This window comes from Callithrix jacchus, chromosome X, assembly GCF_049354715.1.
Source record: "Callithrix jacchus isolate 240 chromosome X, calJac240_pri, whole genome shotgun sequence".
NCBI classification, from domain to species: domain Eukaryota; kingdom Metazoa; phylum Chordata; class Mammalia; order Primates; family Cebidae; genus Callithrix; species Callithrix jacchus.
The window spans coordinates 104,590,625-104,609,286 of NC_133524.1; the positions used below are offsets into that span (position 1 = coordinate 104,590,625).

General features: G+C 37.9%; 1 protein-coding gene across 2 annotated transcripts in view; it reads left to right on the top strand.

The window, feature by feature from the left end:
• The first annotated feature begins 441 nt into the window (after positions 1-441).
• Positions 442-18,662, top strand: part of VSIG1 (V-set and immunoglobulin domain containing 1) — a 37,729-nt gene continuing 19,508 nt past the window's right edge. For both annotated transcript variants that reach the window (XM_078363003.1, XM_008989745.5), the window contains exon 1: positions 442-676. In XM_078363003.1, the coding sequence (XP_078219129.1) occupies positions 628-676 (49 nt within the window). In that variant the 5' untranslated portion in view covers positions 442-627. The remainder of the gene's footprint in view (positions 677-18,662) is intronic.

An 18,662-nucleotide genomic window follows, 5' to 3' on the forward strand; every position in this document is an offset into this window, starting at 1 on the left:
CTGTAATTCATTCTATTGCTAGTTTTGGTGGAGAGTAGTGACACTTGCCAGCGGTTCAAAAAAGAGTAACATGTCCGGAGTTTGTTCACACAGAAATGAATAGCTTTTAGCTTCATAACCCCTGTGCCCTTCCTGTGAACCCCATCTCCACAGGAAACCTAGTACCAATTTACAAACTTAATTTGCAAAAGGAGGTTAGTGAATCAATGCTCTAAGACTCGTGGAAGTATTTGAAATTAATTAGCCTTGTCAGCTTTTATTTGCATAGACTCTCTTTCAACCATATCCCTCAGCCCAAGTACAACTTTTTAGTAAGATTGATTTTAAACAATGAGACTTAGAAAATCTGTGTACAAGGAGCTTGAATAATTTAAATGCGTGGGTTTATTATTAACACAGCAGCAAATACATCAAGAAAACACGCCCCATGAAAAGTGTTTCAAAGTAACACAAATCTGTTCTGAGAAAGGTCTACACACAGTAAGTAAGTCTGAAGAGGCATATTTGCTTGGCGATGCCCAGCAGATAAGCCTGGCAAACCTTGCTGTGACTGAAGACGCCAATTTGAGGCTCAGCCTAGTCCAGGCAAGCTGCTGGCACTTGCTTCTCTCAGCTAACCTCCACACAATGGTGTTCGCATTTTGGAAGGTCTTTCTGGTCCTAAGCTGCCTTACAGGTAAGGAAAGGATCTCCGAACCACCAAAGATAATTGGAAATGAATTTTCCATAATTCTGTTAAGATAATTTAAACAAAAATTGCATATTGTTACATAGAATTTTTCTCTCCTGCACTTCAAATGAATTGTGATTAGTATGCTGAGTGAAATAATTTTCAGAACTCTTGCTTAGCAAACATATGCCATGCTGATATTTTAGGAGGGCAAGCCCATAATACAATTGTTTTATGGAGCTTCCAAATGAAAATTTTCTCAGAAAAAATAATAGTTTATTTCTTTGCTTAGTTTGAAAGATGAACAAATGAATTTACTCAGAAACCGAAGTTTGTGCTAGGGATAATTTTGTCTCTGTTTTACTTACTTTAGTGTTTCCTTTAAGCTCAGTGGTTGACTTGCCTTGCTCCATCAGGCAGAGCCTGGGTTGGAGGGCCTGCCCTGGCTTACATATGGGAAGAAAATAAATTTACCAAGTGCTTTACTGGCTAATATTTCTTAGGGAGTTGTGGTTTTCCAATCCTAAGACTGTATTTTGGAAAATATGTGCATGAGTTATGGTGCACAATATGGGTGATTTTAGGTATTATGAACAGAAGAAAATCAATTTTGGAATCAAAATACTGATGTTAGTTATATCTCAGAGAGATCACTAATTCCAAAAGTCCTTTGGCTAGTTTTTTCAAATATCAGATACATTTTGCATCTGTTCTTGTGATAAGTTAGGTCCATAGTAAATACAATAATATTGTTTATCCAAAACAGGATTTTTTTTTTTTTTGAGATAGAGTCTTGCTCTGTTGCCCAGGCTGGAGTGCAGTGGTGCGATTTTGGCTCACTGCAACCTCTGCCTCCCGGGTTCAAGCAATTCTCCTGACTCAGCCTCCCGAATAGCTGGGACTACAGGTGCATGCCACCATGCCTGGCTATTTTTTTGTGTTTTTAGTAGAGACGGGGTTTCACCATGTTAGCTAGGATGGTCTTGATGTCCTGACCTCATGATCCACCCGTCTTGGCCTCCCAAAGTGCTGGGATTACAGGCATGAGCCACTACACCTGGCCCCAAAACAGGATTTTTAAACCATTAGTAATATTAGGTAGTTGTTAGAATGAGGTTTACTAGGCATATTTAATGACATAAGAAAATGCCCAGGATATAATATTAAGTGAAAAAGCAGGACACACACACATGCCTAGAATAAATTACTAGAAGGTTATATACTAAAGTGCTCATGGTGGTTGCCTCTGGGTGATGGAATTATAGATGATTTTAATGTTATTCTCCAGCTTTTCATACTTCCTGGGTTTTCCACAAAGAACATTATGCTATTTTTGTAATTAGAAAGAAGTGTTACTTTTCAAAATGATCTCATGTTTAGAAATAGTTCTTTAAATGTTCATTACTAAATGTTTAAGCATAGATGTTTTATGGAATCAAATATCACCAGAAGGCAATACTGCATTTGTTGAGTGACCTAACTAGGCCCTAGAGCTGGAAACACGTGTTTCTATTTTCCCTTCTCCTCAGGAATATTCATTTAAATTTAACTTTAGATATGAAAGTTTTCGTCTCTTCTTAAAGGGTTTCCAGTCATTAGCCAGTTGGGTTGACACCTGGGCCGTCTGTGTCAGCCATCTAAGATCATACCTGCTTCCCTATGAGAGACCTTGACCTGGCCCATACTAGATACAGGGTTTGGAAAGGTTATAAGAACAATTTGTTTGTTTGCTTACTGTACATAACATACATGTAATTTTTACTGATTTTAAATGTAATGTATGATCATTATAGAAAGGTTGGAAAATATGGAAATTTAAAATAAAATAAAAATTATCTGCAATTTTACCACTCAGATTTGGGTGAATTATCATTCTTTTCAGGTGTATTTATTACATTTTAAAAATTGGGTTTACTCCTTGTATACTTTTTATTGTTTAAAAAATTATTTAGTAAGATGTCAGGATCTTACTGGATTGGGAGTTTTAGAACAAGGCCCAATCAAAGTGACCAGTAAATACTTCAGAGTGTTTTTCTTAAGTTACTATATAATTGGTTTTGTTGGTATATAGTGTACACTGTATACCTATACATGTATTATCTGGTTGGCCCAAAGCAAAATATGGTAGTGTCAGTACAGCAAATTGTGGTATGATATATTGTCATTTTCTGTGCTTACATATGTACTGAAGTCAGAAAAAGGATCACTTTAGTAATTTACACCTGTCATTAGCAGTGTTCATCAGTTGATCTGGACAACTGATAATGTTTCCTTCAATGTGCAATTTGATGTTCTTCCTTGTCTTGTTTTGGAGAGAATTTCACTTTTTGGTGTTAAGCATGGTGCCTAACACATAGTGGGCACATAGTAAATGTTTGTTGAAAGAATGAATTACTTTCCCAGATTCCAAACATTCAGACATGATTTTCATATACATAATTAAAATCAATTTTGGTATAACTAAACAGGACAGATTTTGATTAAATCAAAATATTTTCAATGACTTCTTAGGAATTCTTAGGTTAAATTCTAATTCAAGAAAATGAGTTTTAATCAAACTGTTTTTATTACAAAAATTTTATGCATATCATTTTAGGTACTTGTAATATGTATTAGTCACCTCTTAGAAAGATATGTTAATGTGGGTTTCATTTTCTGGAGGTATATGTTATGCATTTTAAAGCAGTGATATATTTGAATTTCGAGTTTGCAGTCAAATCCAAAAAAGTGAGTGATCATTTGATTATATTATTTCCTAACTCAAAACGAAGCAATTATATATGAAGTTGCTGGAAATTAAATCACTTCAAATGCAATAGATTAAATGTGGCTATTTGGGGGATATTTTGCTGTAGTATATTAGGAGAATAATAATCCTATAAACAAAATGCTTTCCACATTGCAGGCAATAAAAAAATGAATGAACAATCACTACCAGAACAGAAGACATTTTAAAATATTTTAAAATGTTGATTAAGTGTGTACATCTTGGATTATTTTTCTTGAATAATAAGCAATGGGTTTTAAAAGAGTTTACACAATTTCAACCACATATGCCTTTTTGTTTTGTTTTGTTTTTTAATTTGGTCAGGTCAGAGAGGGACATTGCGTTCTTGGGTTTTGTTTAAATCAGATACTAATCTTTACTTTGCTATTTATTCACAGTCCTGTTAATGTGAAGATTTTTCTGATTTATTCAATTTTTAAATAATTTCTCAACTTAGAATGACTTAATCCAAAGGAAGGGAACTTTTTTCCCTGACACTCACAGAATCACCTCCAGTTTAGGACCAAATTTGCACTGTCCATTGTCCACATGTGGCTATTGAAATTTAAACTAATTCAAATTAATGAAAATTTTTTAAAGTCTTATCTGGAAATATACAGCTTTTAGTTCTGAAGCGTATTATCACTATATCTTGGTTGGATAATGTCTGAAAACCACCTTTTCTTCAGAATTTAATTTGTTATGATGCTAAGTATTGAGAATCTGGGCAATAAAATGGTCTGGAGGTTTTGCCTTGCCAATTGTTACTTATTTACAGGACAATGCGTAGTACCTAAAAAAAAATATTGTCTCACTTTAAAATTTGAAATTACCATCCTAATGCCAAGGTGATATTATTAAACTTTTGCAGATTTATATATCTTCTATATTTAAAATGTTAGAAATGTTTGAATCAGATTTTTATTTCTCAAATCCCTGATTTTCTTTTACCTCCATCCTGGTCTGTGCTATAAATGGCTTCCTGCTACACTGACATGGCAGAGATTGTGTCTGTCAGGTTCATTACTGTTTCCCCAGTGTTTAGCATTGTTTGTGGCACAAAATGGGTGCTCAACTGGTATTCGTTGCTAGGCTCCACGGCCTCTTCCATGGCTTGACTTGTGTGACTACTGTGCGTACTGGGGCATCAAGTACTTTTTCTAAGAGTGGCCTCCAAAGGAGGTTTGTGGGGTTTTGTTTATTTGTTTGTTTTGCCTTACCTGTTCATAAATTCTCACCCTTAGCCAATCTCATAAGAGATACTGGGTCCCATACTAGAGAACAAAAATTGTGGGCAAATCATATCTGTAAAACCTCTGTTTTTAGGGATTAGTTCTGGGAACATTAAGGGCTACCAAATCCCTGGTTTTATCATTTTTATTTTGGACACTTTAAAGACATTTGGAAGTCATCATTTAAACACAGCCAGAGATGTGGCTAACTTCCAGGAGAAATTAAATGGGCTCCTTGAGGGTGGGAGGGAACCATCTTTCTCCAATGAAGTTTTTGTTGGAAAGATTAGCTGCTTTCTGAAAACCAATTTCCTTTTTGGAGGAAGCATTATGGAAAGCAGGAAAGCATGGGGTGGAGAATATTGGGAAGAGGGAAACTGTATGGAGATAAAAGTGCTGCATTTGTGTCTGCATTCAGGCACTTTCCTTAATTTATCAATACATTGGTTGCCATGTAAACAGTCAGCTTCTTGCAGGCAAGCAGCTGGACCAGGTGGTCTGGCTGTGACAGAGAACACAGATATTGAATCCAAGAAACCAAGAGTAATCAGTGAAATGGTTTGCTTTTCTTTTACTTTTTAAAAATGTTTGTAAATCCTTTACATTCTTTTTATCTGACTGCTATCATTAAGTAAGAAAAATGTGAAATAAAGAAGTCTTTGGGTATACAAAATTGGGAAGATGGACAGAAATTGGTCCCTCCGTGCAATTTCCTCTGGGTCTCTCATAATTTCTGTATCTTCCTCGTCCCACTCCCAACTCTCTACTGCCCCCTATGACCCTTGCAGGCAGCTAGCGTAGCATAGAGAGCATCGCTTGAACTTGACTTTCTCTTCCAGTGCTTGCCTGCCAATCCTATGTCCCTTGAGAAGCTTTATAGTCTTTGACATTGCAATGGATAATAATCAGTTAATCAGATGAGCCAGTGACTCTATAGTGCTCCCCAAAGTGTCATCACCTAAAATAGCCCTTTGGAAAGTGCTCATATAGAGCTGAGAATTTTAGTGTAGTGGCAGGCTGGATTTGGGTAGGAAGCCCTTCAGTGGTCCTCCAAATCCTATGGGAAGCTCAATTACTTCCTTTCTGTAAAGCCAACAGTTCTCAAAATTTGTGGTCTCAGGACAATTTTACACTCTTAGAAATTGAGGGAGATTTCTGGTCTGGACATGTGGTACAGACCTGTTTTTCATTGTTCCTCCCTGCTAAGCACAAGTATAAACCCTGGAAATAATGTAAAAGACAACCAGGGGAAATCTCTGAAAGGTGGTAAGAAGAAGGCAAACTGGTTTGGGACCCAGGGAAAAACAAAGAGCAAGGGCATCCTGTGTTTCCTATCCAGCAGATGAAAGGAACCTAGTCTCAGCAATTTCTGATATGCAACCTAACAACAGAGGGCAGCCCAGGTAAGCTTACTCCTCCCTCAGAGTCCCTCTGACAACATCAGATGGGCCCAACACCATCGGTAAGGGGGGGATCTTCAGAAACCCAACCAACAACAGTGGACAAAAGAAGCATTCGCCTTCTCCCTGGGCCTGAGATGCCCCACTTCCACCTAGAGATATCGAGGTGGGAAGGTGGAACAGACAAGGGGCATAAAGTGATGGCAAGTGGCCCAGTCTGGGAGGACTCTGTCTCGGTGGGTATATGACTATCCTTGCCTACCCATAGAGACACCAATAGTGCAGGGTGCCAGTAGAAATGTCTCAGCACACCTACCCCCACTGAGAGACACCTGGAAGCCTGACCTAGGGAAACCTTTCTGCTCCTTCAGGCGATATGGCGATATGATCTGGGACAAATGTCAGCTTCAGTGATACCAGATAAACCAAACAGAGAAAAACAATACTGAAAATTAACTGCTGTTAGAACAACAGACCACAAAAGTAAGCCAACACCTACGTGTGAGGCATAAATAACATGATTGACTGCAAAAATAAAAAAAATGTAAATAAGAGTTTCTTAACAAAGGAGACAAAATGTTTAATCAAAAATCATCTGTCAAACCAGAATCAAGCAAATCACAATTTGACTGAGAAAAGGCAACTATTGCCAACATTGAGATGAATCGGATGTTGGAATTATCTGACAAGGACTTCAAAGTAGACATCATAAAAATGCTTCAAAAACCAATTAACATTATCTTAAAACAAGTTAAAAAAAAAAGAAACTTGCAGAAAAGAAAAAGAAGCTATAAAAATATAAGAAAGAAGGAAATTCTGTCATTTGCTACAGCATGGATGAACCCGGGAGACATTATGCTAAGTGAAGCAAGCCAGACACAGAAAGACAAACACCACATAATCTCACTTATATGTGAGATCTAAAAGAGTTGAACTCAGAATTAGAGTAGAATTGTTATCAGGGACTGTGGCTTGGAGGGAGTAGGGAATGGGAAGAAGTTGACAAAAGGGTACAAAGTTCCAGTTACACAAGAGGAATAAGTTTTTAAGACCTATTGTGCAGCAAGCTGACCATAGTTAATAATGTATTGTGCATTTCAAAACTGCTTAAAGAATAAGATTTCAGTCTACACATGGGGTACAGTGTACACTGCTCGGGTAATGGATGCACCAAAATCTCAGAAATCGCCACTAAAGAACTTATCCATGTAACCAAACACCACCTATTCCCCAAATACCTATTCAAATAAATAATAGATTTTAAATGTTGTGGTGACTCACACCTGTAATTCCAGCAATTTAGGAGGCCAAGGCAGGGGGACCACTTGAGCCCAGGAGTTCAAGAACAGCCTTAGCAATGTGGTTAAACCCCATCTCTACCAAAAATACAAAAGAAAAAAAAAATAGCCATGCGTGGTGGCACACACCTGTGGTCCCAGCTACTCGGGATGCTGAGATGAGAGAATTTCTTAAGCCTGGGAGGCAGAGGTTGCAGTGAGCTGATATCACACTACTGCACTCCAACCTGGTGACAGAGTGAGACCCTGTCTGAAAACAAAACAAAACAAAACAAAAAACAAAAAAAGAGGATAAATATGTGAGGTGATGGATATGTTAATTAGCTCGATGTAATCATTCCACAGTATATACATATACGACAATATCACATTGTAGCCCATAAAATATATGAAATCATTTTAATTAAAAATAAAAATTAAGTTAAAAACAAGAATTTAAAAAAAATACAGACTTCGCAATTGTCTACTATTTTTCTAAACACCCTTTTAATATAGGTTCATTCCCAATTTTATTTTCTTTTCCCCTTGGAATTGTTTTTTGAATAAAACTGTCTTGGCTATCCCCTCCCCTATAAATTATAGAACTGAAAAATATAATAACAAAAATGAAAAATTTGCAGATGGACTCAATAGAAAAGCAGAGATGACAGAAAATAGAATCCATGTCTGGTGAAACTATCCTTCAGGTATTAAGGGGAAATAATTAAATTATCAGTTGAAGGAAAACAAAAAGATTTGTTGATAGCAGACACACTGTTAAAAATAGCTAAAGGAATTTCTTCAAACAGAAAGTAAATGGTAAAAGGGCAATCAGGAAGGATGAAAGAACAACAGAAAGAGCAGAAATGTAAGTACATAAAATAGACTATCTTTTAACTCATGAGTTCTATAAATTATATTTGATGATTGAAACAACAATTATAACACCATTTTGTACTCTATACTATGATATTTAAAAGTGGGCAAGGGAAAGGAAACTAAATGGAAGTAAGGTTTATATACTTCAATCAAAGTGGTAAAATATTGATATCAGTAGACTGTTATGACTCATATATGAATATTGAATGCCCAGAGAAACCACTAGGAAAACTCTACAAAGATAGATATTTTAAAACACTAAATAAGTCAAGATGGAATAATAAAAAATGCTCAAGTAACTGCCAGAAAGGCAAGAAAGGGGAAACAGAAGAATAAGAACTAAAGGAAACAAAAAACTAATAATAAAATAGCAAACAAGAATTAATGTATCAATAATTACAGTAAATAATTATATTGGATGTGAATACAACCACAATAGTCCCCTCTTATCTGTGATTTTACTTTCTGAGGTTTCAGAAACCCATGGTACAGTACAATAAGGCATTTTGAGAGAAAGAGTGTGAGTGTGTGAACACAATCACATAATTTTATTCCAGTATATTGGTTTAATTGTTCTATTTATTAGTAGTTACTATTGTTAATCTCTCACGGTGCCTAATTTATAAATTAAACTTTATCATAAGTATGTGTGTATAGGAAAAAAACATAGTATGCATAGGGTTCAGTACTATCCATAGTTTCAGGCATCCACTGGGAGTCTTAGAATGTATCTCCCTGGAATAAGGGGGAACTACTGTATATGCTACTCACAAGAAATTCACATTAAATTTGATGACATAGGAAGATTGCAAGTAAAAATATAGAAAAAGACATACAATATAAGTATTAATATTTTAAAAATCTGGAGAAGCTTCATTAATATCTGATAAAGTAGACTTCAGAGCAAAGAAAGTTAAAAAGAGATAAAGAGAGACATTACCTAATGATAAAAGGATCAACCCAGCAGGAGGATATAATGATCTTTAATGAGTACACACCAAACAACTAAGTCTCAAAATTCATGAACAAAACTGATCAAGCTAAAACAAGAAAGAGACAAATCCCCAATTATAGTTGGGAACTTCAATACCCCCTCTCAGAAACTGATAAATCTACTGGACAGAACATCAGTAAACAGATGGAAGATCTGAAAAAGACAATCAACTAACAGAATCTGATTGAATATTTTTATGATTTTATATTGATTATTCATAGTGGTTTTAAATTATATCTCTATGTATAGAACACTCCACCCAACAAAAGCAGAACACACTTTTTTAAGGCACCTACAGAACATTCACTGAGATAGATCATGTGCTTGGTCATAAAAAAAACTTAAACAAATTTAAAATAATTGAAATCATACAGAGTATATTCTCTGACCACAATGCAGTTAAACTAGAAATCAGTAACAAAAAAGTATCTAAACACATGGAAATTAAACAACACTCTTTTTTTTTTTTTTCTTTTAATTTTTTATTGGATTATAGGTTTTGGGGTACATGAGCAGAGCATGCAAGACAGTTGCGTAGGTACACACATGGCAGTGTGCTTTCTTTTCTTCTCCCCTTCACCCACATTTGGCTTTTCTCCCCAGGCTATCCCTCCCCACCTCCCCCTCTCACTGGCCCTCCCCTTTTCCCCCCAATAGACCCCAGTGTTTAGTACTCCCCTTTCTGTGTCCATGTGTTCTCATTTTTCATCACCCACCTATGAGTGAGAATATGCGGTGTTTCATTTTCTGTTCTTGTGTCAGTTTGCTGAGGATGATGTTCTCCAGATTCATCCATGTCCCTACAAACGACACAAACTCATCATTTCTGATTGCTGCATAATATTCCATGGTGTATATGTGCCACATTTTTCCAATCCAGTCTATTATCAATGGGCATTTGGGTTGATTCCAGGTCTTTGCTATTGTAAACAGTGCTGCAATGAACATTCGTGTACATGTGTCCTTATAGTAGAAGGATTTATAGTCTTTTGGATATATACCCAGTAATGGGATTGCTGGGTCAAATGGAATTTCTATTTCTAAGGCCTTGAGGAATCGCCACACCGTCTTCCACAATGGTTGAACTAATTTACACTCCCACCAACAGTGTAAAAGTGTTCCTTTTTCTCCACATCCTCTCCAGCATCTGTTGTCTCCAGATTTTTTAATGATCGCCATTCTAACTGGCGTGAGATGGTATCTCAATGTGGTTTTGATTTGCATCTCTCTGATGATCAGTGACGATGAGCATTTTTTCATATGATTGTTGGCCTCATATATGTCTTCTTTCGTAAAGTATCTGTTCATATCCTTTGCCCACTTTTGAATGGGCTTCTTTGTTTTTTTCCTGTAAATCTGTTTGAGTTCTTTGTAAATTCTGGATATCAGCCCTTTGTCAGATGGGTAAACTGCAAAAATTTTTTCCCATTCTGTTGGTTGCCGATCCACTCTAGTGACTGTTTCTTTTGCCGTGCAGAAGCTGTGGAGTTTCATTAGGTCCCATTTGTCTATTTTGGCTTTTGTTGCCAATGCTTTTGGTGTTTTGTTCATGAAGTCCTTGCCTACTCCTATGTTCTGGATAGTTTTGCCTAGATTTTCTTCTAGGGTTTTTATGGTGCCAGGTCTTATGTTTAAGTCTTTAATCCATCTGGAGTTAATTTTAGTGTAAGGTGTCAGGAAGGGGTCCAGTTTCTGCTTTCTGCACATGGCTATCCAGTTTTCCCAACACCATTTATTAAACATGGAATCCTTTCCCCATTGCTTGTTTTTGTCAGGTTTATCAAAGATTGTATAGTTGTATGTATGTTGTGTTGCCTCCGGTGCCTCTGTTTTGTTCCATTGGTCTATATCTCTGTTTTGGTACAAGTACCATGCTGTTTTGATTACTGTAGCCTTGTAGTATAGTTTGAAATCCGGTAGTGTGATGCCCCCCGCTGTGTTCTTTTTGCTTAGAATTGACTTGGCTATGCGGGCTCTCTTTTGGTTCCATATGAAGTTCATGGTGATTTTTTCCAGTTCTGTGAAGAAAGTCAATGGTAGCTTGATGGGGATAGCGTTGATTCTGTAAATTACTTTGGGCAGTATAGCCATTTTCACGATATTAATTCTTCCTAACCATGAACATAGAATGTTTCTCCATCTGTTTTTGTCCTCTCTGATTTCGTTGAGCAGTGGTTTGTAGTTCTCCTTGAAGAGGTCTCTTACGTTCCTTGTGAGTTGTATTCCAAGGTATTTTATTCTTTTTGTAGCAATTGCGAATGGCAGTTCGCTCTTGATTTGGCTTTCTTTAAGTCTGTTATTGGTGTAGACGAATGCTTGTGATTTTTGCACATTGATTTTATATCCTGAGACTTTGCTGAAGTTGCTTATCAGTTTCAGGAGTTTTTGGGCTGAGGCAATGGGGTCTTCTAGGTATACTATCATGTCGTCTGCAAATAGAGACAACTTGGCTTCCACCTTTCCTATTTGAATACCCTTTATTTCTTTTTCTTGCCTGATTGCTCTGGCTAGAACTTCCAGTACTATATTGAATAGGAGTGGTGAAAGAGGGCATCCTTGTCTAGTGCCAGATTTCAAAGGGAATGCTTCCAGTTTTTGCCCATTCAGTATGATATTGGCTGTTGGTTTGTCATAAATAGCTTTTATTACTTTGAGATACGTTCCATCGATACCGAGTTTATTGAGGGTTTTTAGCATAAAGGGCTGTTGAATTTTGTCAAATGCCTTCTCTGCGTCAATTGAGATAATCATGTGGTTTTTGTTTTTGGTTTTGTTTATGTGGTGAATTACATTTATAGACTTGCGTATGTTGAACCAGCCTTGCATCCCCGGGATGAATCCTACTTGATCATGATGAATAAGTTTTTTGATTTGCTGTTGCAATCGGCTTCCCAATATTTTATTGAAGATTTTTGCATCTATGTTCATCATGGATATTGGCCTGAAGTTTTCTTTTCTTGTTGGGTCTCTGCCAGGTTTTGGTATCAGAATGATGTTGGTCTCATAAAATGATTTGGGAAGGATTCCCTCTTTTTGGATTGTTTGAAATAGTTTTAGAAGAAATGGTGCCAGCTCTTCCTTGTGTGTCTGGTAGAATTCGGCTGTGAACCCGTCTGGACCTGGGCTTTTTTTTGTGTGGTAGGCTCTTAATTGCTGCCTCAACTTCAGACCTTGTTATTGGTCTATTCATAGTTTCAGCTTCCTCCTGGTTTAGGCTTGGGAGGACACAGGAATCCAGGAATTTATCCATTTCTTCCAGGTTTACTAGTTTATGCGCATAGAGTTGTTTGTAATATTCTCTGATGATGGTTTGAATTTCTGTGGAATCTGTGGTGATTTCCCCTTTATCATTTTTTATTGCATCTATTTGATTGTTCTCTCTTTTATTTTTAATCAATCTGGCTAGTGGTCTGTCTATTTTGTTGATCTTTTCAAAAAACCAGCTCTTGGATTTTTTGATTTTTTGAAGGGTTTTTCGTGTCTCAATCTCCTTCAGCTCAGCTCTGATCTTAGTTATTTCTTGTCTTCTGCTGGGTTTTGAGTTTTTTTGGTCTTGGTCCTCTAGCTCTTTCAATTTTGACGATAGGGTGTTAATTTTGGATCTCTCCATTCTCCTCATATGGGCACTTATTACTATATACTTTCCTCTAGAGACTGCTTTAAATGTGTCCCAGAGGTTCTGGCACGTTGTGTCTTCGTTCTCATTGGTTTCGAAGAACTTCTTTATTTCTGCCTTCATTTCGTTGTTTACCCAGTCAACATTCAAGAGCCAGTTGTTCAGTTTCCATGAAGCTGTGCGGTTCTGGGTCTGTTTCTGAATTCTGAGTTCTAACTTGATTGCACTATGGTCTGAGAGGCTGTTTGTTATGATTTCAGTTGTTTTGCATTTGTTGAGCAGTGCTTTACTTCCAATTATGTGGTCAATTTTAGAGTAGGTGTGATGTGGTGCTGAGAAGAATGTGTATTCTGTGGATTTGGGGTGGAGAGTTCTGTAAATGTCTATCAGGTTTGCTTGCTCCAGGTCTGAGTTCAAGCCCTGGATATCCTTGTTGATTTTTTGTCTGGTAGATCTGTCTAGTATTGACAGTGGAGTGTTAAAGTCTCCCACTATTATTGTGTGGGAGTCTAAGTCCTTTTGTAAGTCCTTAAGAACTTGTCTTATGTATCTGGGTGCTCCTGCATTGGGTCCATATATGTTTAGGATCATTAGCTCTTCTTGTTGTATCGATCCTTTTACCATTATGTAATGGCCTTCTTTGTCTCTTTTGATCTTTGTTGCTTTAAAGTCTATTTTATCGGAGATGAGAATTGCAACTCCTGCTTTTTTTTGCTTTCCATTTGCTTGGTAAATCTTCCTCCATCCCTTTATTTTGAGCCTTTGTGTATCCTTGCATGTGAGATGGGTTTCCTGGATACAGCACACTGATGGGTTTTGGCTTTTTATCCAATTTGCCAGTCTGTGTCTTTTGATTGGTGCATTTAGTCCATTTACATTTAGGGTTAATATTGTTATGTGTGAATTTGATACTGCCATTTTGATGCTAAGTGGCTGTTTTGCCTGTTAGTTGTTGTAGATTCTTCATTATGTTGATGCTCTTTAGCATTCAGTGTGATTTTGGAATGGCTGGTACTGGTTGTTCCTTTCTATGTGTAGTGCCTCTTTTAGGAGCTCTTGTAAAGCAGGCCTGGTGGTGACAAAATCTCTGAGTACTTGCTTGTTCGCAAAGGATTTTATTTTTCCTTCACTTCTGAAGCTCAGTTTGGCTGGATATGAAATTCTGGGTTGAAAGTTCTTTTCTTTAAGAATGTTGAATATTGGCCCCCACTCTCTTCTGGCTTGTAGTGTTTCTGCCGAGAGATCTGCTGTGAGTCTGATGGGCTTCCCTTTGTGGGTGACCCGACCTTTCTCTCTGGCTGCCCTTAGTATTCTCTCCTTTATTTCAACCTTATTGAATCTGACGATTATGTGCCTTGGGGTTGCTCTTCTTGCGGAATATCTTTGTGGTGTTCTCTGAATTTCCTGCAATTGAGTGTTGGCCTGTCTTGCTAGGTGGGGGAAATTTTCCTGGATGATGTCCTGAAGAGTATTTTCCAGCTTGGATTCATTCTCTTCGTCCCCTTCTGGTACACCTATCAAATGTAGGTTAGGTCTTTTCACATAGTCCCACATTTCTTGGAGACTTTGTTCATTCCTTTTTGCGTTTTTTTCTCTAATCTTGGTTTCTCGTTTTATTTCATTGAGTTGGTCTTTGACTTCAGATATTCTTTCTTCTGCTTGGTCAATTCGGCTATTGAAACTTGTGCATGCTTCGCGAAGTTCTCGTATTGTGTTTCTCAGCTCCTTTAATTCATTCATATTCCTCTCTAAGTTATCCATTCTTGTTATCATTTCCTCAAATCTTTTTTCAAATCTTTTCTCAAGGTTCTTAGTTTCTTTGCATTGATTTAATACATGATCTTTTAGCTCACCAAAGTTTCTCATTATCCATCTTCTGAAGTCTAATTCCGTCATTTCGTCACAGTCATTCTCCGTCCAGCTTTGTTCCCTTGCTGGTGAGGAGTTTTGGTCCTTTCTAGGAGGCGAGGTGTTCTGGTTTCGGGTGTTTTCCTCCTTTTTGCGCTGGTTTCTTCCCATCTTTGCGGATTTGTCCGCTGGTCGTCTGCGTAGTTGCTGACTTTTCGATTGGGTCTCTGAGTGGACACCCTGAATGTTGATGATGAAGTATTTCTGTTGCTTGGTTTTCCTTCTACCAGTCTAGCCCCTTCGCTGTACGAGTGCTGAGGTCCGCTCCAGACCCTGCTTGTCTGGGGTGCACCTCTAGCAGCTGTGGCACAGCGAGGGATGCTACCAGTTTCTTTTTCTGCTATCTTTGTCCCAGGATGGTGCCTGCCTAATGTCAGTCTTTTGGATATAGAGGGGTCAGGGAGCTGCTTGAGGAGACAGTTTGTACTTTATAGGGGTTTAATTGCTGAGCTGTGAGCTGTGTTGTTCATTCAGGGCTGTTAGGCTGCTATGTTTGATTCTGCTGCAACAGAGCTCATTAAAAAAACCCTTTTTTTTCTCAAATGCTGTGTTGAGGGGTTTGGGCTTTATTTTTGGATGTCCGTTGAGGTCCTGCCCAGCTAGGATGCAGACTAGCCACTGTTTGCCTGCCGAGGCTCCGCCCTGCTGTTGTGAGGCTCGCCCTGGCTCCGCTGTTCTGCTGTTCTCCGCCACGCCCTGCGGCGGAGTCTCTCTGTTGTAGCGGGTTGCCTCGGCGACGGCAGGCTGCGTCAGCAGTGGGCGTGTATCTCAGTAGGGACGGGTTGCCTCGGCAACGGCTGGCTGCGTCAGCAGTGGGCGTGTATCTCAGTAGGGACGGGTTGCCTCGGCAACGGCTGGCTGCGTCAGCAATGGGCGTGTATCTCAGTTGGGGCGGGTTACCTCGGTAATGGTGGCCGCCCCTCCCCCTCAGAGCGTCTCGGGCCGTCTGCACGGGGCTTGTTTGAAATCCCGGTTTTGTTCGTCCCACTGGGCCAATCCTAACGCTCTGTTCCTGCAATCCCCTGGGCTGGCCCACTGTTCAAGTCTAGCTCAGTCTCAAGTCCAGCCCTCTCACGTCTCCAGTTGCCGGTTCAACGGGGCACCCGGACAAGTGCGCCCTGTGGGGAGCGCTGGGTAGGGCCGGCCGCCGCCACCCCGGCTGCCGGCTTCGCCAGGCGGAATATCTGCCTGGCGTCCCGCGTCTCCTCTTCACTTGGGAATTTCCCCGTTCCGTGAGCAACAAATATCAGTCTGGAAATGCAGCTCAGACTCACCTCTCCGCAGACACAACGAGAACTCCAATCCTGGGTTGTTCTCACAGCGCCATCTTGAGTCCGATCCAACAACACTCTTTTAAATAATCAGTGGATCAGAGAGAAAATCTCAAAATGAATTTTAAAAAAATACATAGAACTCAATGAAAATGAGAACACAATGTTTTGAAATATGTACCCTGTAACTAAAGCAATTCTGAGAGAGAAATTTATAACATGAAATGCTTACGTTGGAAATAAAGAAAGGTCTTAAGTCAATAATCTAAATTTCTACATCAAGGATCTATAAAAGAAGACCAAAATAAACCAAAACGAGCAGAAGGAAGGAAATACTAAAGAGCTGAAATCCATGAACTTGAAATAGAAAAACTATAGAGAAAAATAAATAATAAAAAATTTGCTTTTTTGAAAAAAAAATCAATGAAATTGGCAAACTTCTAGCAAGACTAATAAAAAGAGTTAAGACCCAAATCACTAATATCAGAAATGAAACATGGAATATCACTATAGATCCTACAGTCATTAAAAAGATAATGAGAGAATATTATGAACAACCTTACATTTATACATTTGACAACTTAGAAAAAAGTGGCCAATTTCTCCAAAACAGCAAACCACTAGAACTCATCCAATATGAAATAGATAATCTGAATAGCTCTATAACCATTAAAGAAATTGAATTCATAATTTTAAAAGCTCCTATAATAGAAATCTTCAGGCCTAGATAGCTTCAGCAAATAATCCTAGCAAAGATTCAAAGAATAATTAAGATCAATTTTACACATTCTCTTCCAAAAAATATACGAGGAGGGAACACTTCCATCTCATTTTATGAGGCCAGTATTATCCTGATACCAAAACCAGACAAAAACAGTACAAAAATAGAAAACTACAGGCCAATATCTCTCTCATGAACCTTGACGCAAAAATCCTTAGCAAAACACTAGCAAATTGAATCCAACAATGTATGAAAATAATTATACACCATGACCAAATGGGATTTATTTCAGGTTTGTAAGGCTGGTTCAACATTCAAAAAGCATTCAGTGTAATCCACCATATCAACAGACTAAAGAAAAAAAATATGATCATATCAACTAATGCAGATAAAGCATTTGAAAAAAATCCAATACCCATTCATCATTAAAACTCAGCAATTTAGAGGGTGTATTCATTTCCCAGAGCTGCTGTAACAAATTGCCAGAAACTGGGTGGTTTAAAGCAAGATAAATTAATTCTCTCACAGTTCTAGAGGCCAAATGTTTTAAATCAAATTGTTGGTTTCTTCTGAGGTCTCTGAAGGAGAATCCATGCCATAAGTCTCTCCTAGATGGCTGCTGGCAATTCTTGGTATTCTTTGGACTATAGATGTATCGTTCTAATATCTGCTTCTATCTTCACAGAGCCTTTCCCTTTGTGTGTCTCTGTGTTAAGTCTCCCTCTCAATTTTTTTGTAAGGACAGCAGTCATTGAATTTAGGGTCCACTCTAAATCAATGTTGATCTCATCTCAAGATCGTTAATTACATCTTCAAACACCCTATTTCTAAACAAGAATTTACATTCACAGATACTGGATCCTGTAATACACAGTATTACATGTAATTTAAAAAATGTAATACACAGATACTGTGTGTCACATTCAGTATCTACGTACACGGTGTTACACAGTAGCTGTGTATTACATTCACAGATACTGGAGGTTAGAAATCGGACTTATCTTTTTGGGGGATACAATGCAACCTGCTACAGAGGAGAATTACCTCAACTTGATAAAAACACCTACAGGCAACCTGCAGCCAACATTGTACTTCATGGTGAAAGACTGAACACTTTTACCCTATGATTGGAAACAACACAAGGATGTCCACTCTCATCTCTCTTATTCAACATAGTACTGGAAGTTGTAGCCACTGCAATTAGGCAATGAAAAGAAATAAAAGGCATACAAATTGGAAAGGAAGAAATAAAACTCTGTATCCCCAAAAGAGTTGAATCTAGATTATATAGAGACTCTCAAAACTCAATCATTAAAAAACTAAACAATCCAATTAGAAAATGAGCAAAAGATATAAACAGATATTTTGCTGAAGATGTACAAATGGAAACTAATCCCATCAGAAGATATTTAGCATCAGCATTATCTATTTGAGAAATGCAAATTAAAACCACAATGATTACATTACTTCATACCTGCCACAATGGCTAAAGTGGAAAACTGTGACAACACCAAATGCTGGCAAGGATGCAGGAAAACTGAATCCTTTTTGTTGGGAATGTATAAAGGTATAGTCACTCTGGAAAACAGTGTGGCTGGTTTTTCAAATAAAATTAAATATGCAACCAGCATATGACCCAGCAATTGCAATCTAGGACATTTGTCCTCGAGAAATAAAAATTTAATTTCATGCAAAATCTATAACTGAATGTTCACTGCAGTTTATCCAATACCCAAAAACTGGACCCAGGCCAGATGTCCTTAAATGGGTGAATGGTTAAACAAACTGTATCACATATATATCATCAGGTACTACTAAGCAATAAAAAAACAACAAACTACTGATATACACAACAACTTATTTTAGATGATTATGCTGAGTGAAAAGAGTCAATTCCAAAAGGTTGCCATGATTCCTTGTACATAAC